At 44.7% G+C, this 5965-nt stretch overlaps 1 protein-coding gene across 3 annotated transcripts in view; it reads left to right on the top strand.

Moving 5' to 3' along the window:
• Positions 1–4573, top strand: part of LOC139423980 (phospholipid phosphatase-related protein type 5-like) — a 45619-nt gene extending 41046 nt beyond the window's left edge. Inside the window, exons 5-8 of one of the 3 annotated variants that reach the window (XM_071175648.1) lie at positions 201–451; positions 602–778; positions 3219–3346; positions 4094–4573. In XM_071175648.1, the coding sequence (XP_071031749.1) occupies positions 201–451; positions 602–778; positions 3219–3346; positions 4094–4202 (665 nt within the window). In that variant the 3' untranslated portion in view covers positions 4203–4573. Of the gene's footprint in view, positions 1–200; positions 452–601; positions 779–3218; positions 3363–3865 lie in introns of all 3 variants that reach the window. The other 2 variants (XM_071175651.1, XM_071175649.1) reach the window with 2 other exon arrangements.
• Positions 4574–5965: the final 1392 nt, after the last annotated feature.

Raw genomic sequence — 5965 nt, 5'->3', positions numbered from 1 at the left:
TGATGATGGCTAAAACTGGTGTGAAGAATTTCAGACAGATTTGCATGTTCATCACTTCAGGTGATCATGAAGGCTTTTGCAATTTCACACCTCCGCTGATAACAGGGGATCCGAGGGAGGCTGGGGATAACTAAACTCCTCCTATTTTAGTTGGCTGTCATTGATCTCTCTCGTTCTCTCTCTTTCTCTCTCTCCCTCAGGGGTGTTCTCCTTCGGCCTGTTCACCACCACCATCTTTGCCAACGCGGGTCAGGTGGTGACAGGAAACCAGACGCCTCACTTCCTGTCTGCCTGCCGGCCTAACTATACGGCCCTGGGGTGCACATCCAACATGCAGTACATCACCCAGCCCCGTGCCTGCACTGGAAACCCCCTGGTAGTGGCATCCGCACGCAAATCCTTCCCCTCCAAGGACGCAGCCCTCAGTGTCTACTCTGCAGTCTACACTGTGGTAGGTTCTGGTCTGGGGAGTAGGAGTTTGGACAGTTTGATACACATGTTTTGGTATACCACCCTATAGTATAGAGTTGATACCCAGCCTACAGTATTACAATTATTGACAGTCCTCCTGGTCTCCTCCCCCTACCTCTGTCTGTCTCAGATGTATGTGACGCTGGTATTCCGGACCAAAGGCACTCGGCTGACCAAGCCTACGGTCAGCCTGACCCTGCTATGCCTGGCCATGCTGGTGGGAGTGGTCAAGGTGGCAGAGTACCGCAACCACTGGGCCGACGTCCTGGCCGGCTTCTTCACTGGAGGAGCTATCGCTGTGTTTCTGGTGAGGGGGAGGGAGGCGAGGATGGAGGGAGCTGCTGAGGGAATGGTGAGGGAGAAGAGGGTGGTTAGGGAAGTCATTATTCAGGGAGATGAGGGTGATAGAATGTAACAGTGATGTATATTGCTGACATTTTCCGTTGATATTTAAGTTCATAAGCACAGGGGCTGTTAATCCTGGTACTTCTCGCCATGGGATGAGAAATGTCACTCTCATTTCACTTACAGTGAGCCCCAAAAGTGTAATATTGAGGAGTGAGAAATCTAGAGGCTGGAATTTCATACCCCCCCCCCCCCCGCTAACCTTCCCTGTTATTGTAGTGGTAAGAGGTTATTCATGATTCATTTTATCTTTAATCATGTTAGCATCCACATTAATGTAGATGTGTTTAGAAGATATTCTATTCTTATTTACAATTACTCAGTTACACCAGCTCTGTCAGGAGGAATGGGCCGAAATTCACCCAAAATGACACAATATGTTATTTACCATTCGTAAATTATACTAAATTGGACTAATTGACATAATTTGAGTCATTTGGAGGTGTACCTGTGGATGTATTTCAAGGCCTACCTTCAAACTCAGTACCTATTTGCTTGACATCATGGGGAAATCAAAAGAAATCAGCCAAGACCTCAGAAAAAAAACATTGTAGACCTCCACAAGTCTGGTTCATCCTTGGGAGCAATTTCCAAACGGCTGAAGGTACCACGTATTTACAATAGTATGCAAGTATAAACACCATGGGACCACGCAGCCATCATACCGCTCAGGAAGGAGACGCGTTCTGTCTCCTAGAGATGAACGTACTTTGGTGTGAAAAGTGCAAATCAATCCCAGAACAACAGCAAACAACCTTGTGAAGATGCTGGAGGAACCCGGTACAAAAGTATCTATATCCACAGTAAAATGAGTCCTATATCGACATAACCTGAAAGGCCACTCAGCAAGGAAGAAGCCACTGCTCCAAAACCGCCATAAAAAAGCCAGACTATGGTTTGCGACTGCACACGGGGACCAAGATCATATTTTTTGGAGAAATGTCCTCTGGTCTGATTAAACAAAAATAGAACTGTTTGGCCATAATGACCATCATTATGTTAGAAGGAAAAAGGGGACGGCTTGCAAGCCGAAAAACACCATCCCAACCGTGAAGCATGGGGGTGGCAGCATCATGTTGTGGGGGTGCTTTGCTGCAGTAGGGACTGGTGCACTTTACAAAATAGATGGCATCATGAGGATGGAAAATGATGTGGATACATTGAAGCAACATCTCAAGTCATCAGTTCAAGCTTGGTCGCAAATGGGTCTTTCAAATTGACAATTACCACAAGCATACTTCCAAAGTTGTGGCAAAATGGCTTAAGGACAACAAAGTCAAGAAATTGGAGTGGCCATCACAAAGCCCTGACCTCAATCCTATAGAACATTTGTGGGAAGAACAGAAAAAGTGTGTGCGATCAAGGAGGCCTACAAACCTGACTCAGTTACACCAGCTCTGTCAGGAGGAATGGGCCAAAATTCACCCAACTTATTGTGGGAAGCTTGTGGAAGGCTACCCAAAACGTTTGACCCAAATTAAACAATTTAAAAGGCAATTCTACCAAAAATCGAATTGAGTGTATGTAAACTTCTGACCCACTGGGAATGTGATGAAAGAAATAAAATCTGAAATAAATCGTTCTCTACTATTATTCTGACATTTCACATTCTTAAAATAAATTGGTGATCCTAACTGAGCTAATATGGAATATTTACAAGGATTAAATGTCAGGAATTGTGAAAAGCTGCGTTTAAATATATTTGGCTAAGGTGTATGTAAACTTCCGACTTCAACTGTATCCATGTTATTGTTTTTATTGTCTTACTATTTAGTTTTTTTTGCGCAAATATTTGTCTTACTTTTTAACTCTGCAATGTTGTGAATGGGCTCTTAAGTAAGCATTTCACTGTAAAGTCTACACCTGTTGTATTCGGCACATCTGACCAATACAATTTGATTTGATAAGTGAATTTGCCCCAATACTTTTGGTCCGCTAAAATGGTGGGACTATATACAATAAGTTCTGTAATTTCTAAATGGTTCATCGGGTATTGTTGAAAATGCCCTCAAATTAAAGCTGACAGTCTACACTCATAGCCATTGTATCATTTCAAATCCAAAGTTCTGCGGTACAGAGTCAAAAAACAACACAATTATCACTGCCCCAATAATTTTGGCATTACCTTTTATTTTCTTATTAACTCAGTTTTTCCCTCTCTCTCTCTCTCACTCTCACTCACTCTCACTCTCACTCGCTCTCACTCTCACTCTCACTCGCTCTCACTCTCACTCTCACTCACTCTCACTCTCACTCTCACTCACTCTCACACTCACTCATTCACTCACTCACTCACTCACTCACTCACTCACTCACTCACTCACTCACTCTTCTCTCTCCAGGTGACGTGTGTGATCAACAACTTCCAGCAGACGAGGCCCCATCCCCTTCCCCCGCGACCCCAGCGCCCTGAGTCGGTGCTAGGCATGCCCATGGTGGCTCTGCCCTGTGTGGAGAGTCCACTCGAAAAGTTAAGTGGAACTCAGGTAAGGGGTGGGGGTGGGTGAGCGGCAGGGCTGCACACACAGGGGGGGGGGCGGACATGCACCCCTTCTCTCCCCTTCTGTCGTCCCCCCAATCCCAAAAGTAGATGTCCCCTCACAGTGCATGCCCCAGCACCACCCCTTAACCCTCAACCCCGACCAAAGCACAAGAACACCAAACCTTGTCTTTAGAGGGAGCCGTTTGCAGTAGTCTCTTCCTCAGCATTCATTCACCATCCCTCAGTGGTTTAAGCTTTGAAGGCCTCTTAGAACTTTGAAGTGAATGAGAGGTGCACTGTGAGCTCTTTAGATAAGGGAGAGCAGAAGGCACTAGAGAAGGACAACCTGTTGGAAGTGTGATTCAAGGGAGCAGCTTTGAGATTGCTTGTGTCTCCTCTTGTCTGTCACCTACACTAACCCTCACCTGACCTCCTCTCCCCTGTCTCCCACCTTGCTCTTTTCCCTTATCCCTCACTTGATCTCTATCCTTCTATCTATGTCACCAGCATCCTGCACTCTCCTCCTCCTGCCCTCCCTACAATCCCTACGTTCACCACCCATTTTGACCAACTTTGGATCTTTTTCTCTTGCTCCTCACTCGTTTTTCTTTTTTTCATCACTCTTTCCACCCCATCTTTCTCTCTCTCTTTCATTCCCTCTCTCTCTCCTTCTTCCTCCCTCTCTTCTCTTCTGTCCCTCCCTCTCTATTTTTCACTCCTCTCTCTCCCCTGCAGACTCCGAGGGGATCTCCTTTCACAGAGATCACATGACCATCAGCCGTATCGGTTCCCCGCCACCCCAGATGTCCTCATTCCGTCTCGCTCCATTTCCAGCGAAGTCTAGACCAGCCACACGAACATGAACACTCACACGAACACCACTGCGCCGCCCACCCGGCAGGCCGCTACTCCACCCTCTACAGATCCTACTCCACGCAGGTCTAGACTTTCAAAACGCACGCACACAAACACAACACACACAGCATACTCAGACCTCTACGAACCTCCCCCTAACCTTGTCCAAGCCCAAACCCCTGGGGGAACCGAAAGGTGAGCTCATAAAGTGAGACTCACAAAGACTTAACAGCTGTCCAGCTGAACATTCAGTACAGTGTCAGGTACAAGTATGCCTCTTTCATTTAGCTGTTTTCAGAGGCTTCTTTTTTGTTTTGCAGACTTTTTTTTTTTTGAATGTGCTTCATTGTGTGAAGTACACATTTCACTGACATCACAAGGTGATGTTTCATCTTCTACGTGCTTGTAAGGAGAAACTGTCAGAATCCATTTGAGAACTGTGTTGTTTTGTGTTTTCAACTGTCTGTCGGAGGTGTCCTCACAGGCAATGCAGCCAGTCATCCTGAAACACTTCAGTCATTTGTGTCTCTGTGCAATTGTAAGATGAATCCAAACAACCGCTCAATGAACGCTCTCCGCTGGCTTTAGGGCTCATTTTCAGTATCCTAGAATGAGCCAATCATCAAATATCTGCAAGAGTCAACAAACTCAAAATGTTTACGGACCAATCACCTTCTGTAGCAACTGTGGTACTTAATTACTGTACCATCCAAATACAGCATAGAGACAACACACACAGATCAGACCTCTCTTCAGCTCTGCACGACATTACCCAGATCAAAGGATTCTGTTCATATCACTGAGGAGAAGACGATACAAGAACAAACAGGATGAAAATGCAGACGGTTTATTTTTCTCCGCTTTCGATTGGTTGCAGCTGCCGCAAGTCAGCGTGAAATAGATACAGATTTGGTAAGACCGGATGAGACACATTTTGAAATACATCACAAGTGACAGGACATGAGCTTTGTACAGTACAAAACATTTTATTTTACACTCAATGTATCTGGACAGGGAACCTTGGTTACCAAAGCTTTGTCATTGTGATGTCACTAAAATACTTGTTTACTTACACACCCCTTTTGCCTGGAATGGAACGGATCACATCGGCATGGAACGGATCACATCGGCATGGAACGGATCACATCGGCATGGAACGGAACGCCACACTGGAAAACCAAGATTCCCTGTCTCTGGGCTGTAGAGAGATATTATTGGACTTTGCCTATTCATGTGATAATGTGATTTTATTTATGAGGAGATTGATCGTAGATGTATTTATTTGATGTGTATATATGGTGTGGTTACCACAAACAGTTTCATTTTGATTTGCACAGCCCTCACTCATATCCAGTGGTGTAAAGTACTTAAGTAAAAAATACTTTAAAGTACTACTTACAGTGGGGCAAAAAAGTATTTAGTCAGCCACCAATTGTGCAAGTTCTCCCACTTAAAAAGATGAGAGAGGCCTGTAATTTTCATCATAGGTACACTTCAACTATGACAGACAAAATTAGGAAAAAAAATCCAGAAAATCACATTTATTTGCAAATTATGGTGGAAAATAAGTATTTGGTCAATAAACAAAGTTTATCTCAATACTTTGTTATATACCCTTTGTTGGCAATGACAGAGGTCAAACGTTTTCTGTAAGTCTTCACAAGGTTTTCACACACTGTTGCTGGTATTTTGGCCCATTCCTCCATGCAGATCTCCTCTAGAGCAGTGATGTTTTGGGGCTGTTGCTGGGCA

The sequence above is a fragment of the Oncorhynchus clarkii genome, chromosome 13, assembly GCF_045791955.1.
Source record: "Oncorhynchus clarkii lewisi isolate Uvic-CL-2024 chromosome 13, UVic_Ocla_1.0, whole genome shotgun sequence".
Lineage (NCBI taxonomy): Eukaryota > Metazoa > Chordata > Actinopteri > Salmoniformes > Salmonidae > Oncorhynchus > Oncorhynchus clarkii.
Note: the sequence above shows the minus strand (reverse complement) of the source record. Positions and strands in the feature narration are given on the sequence as shown.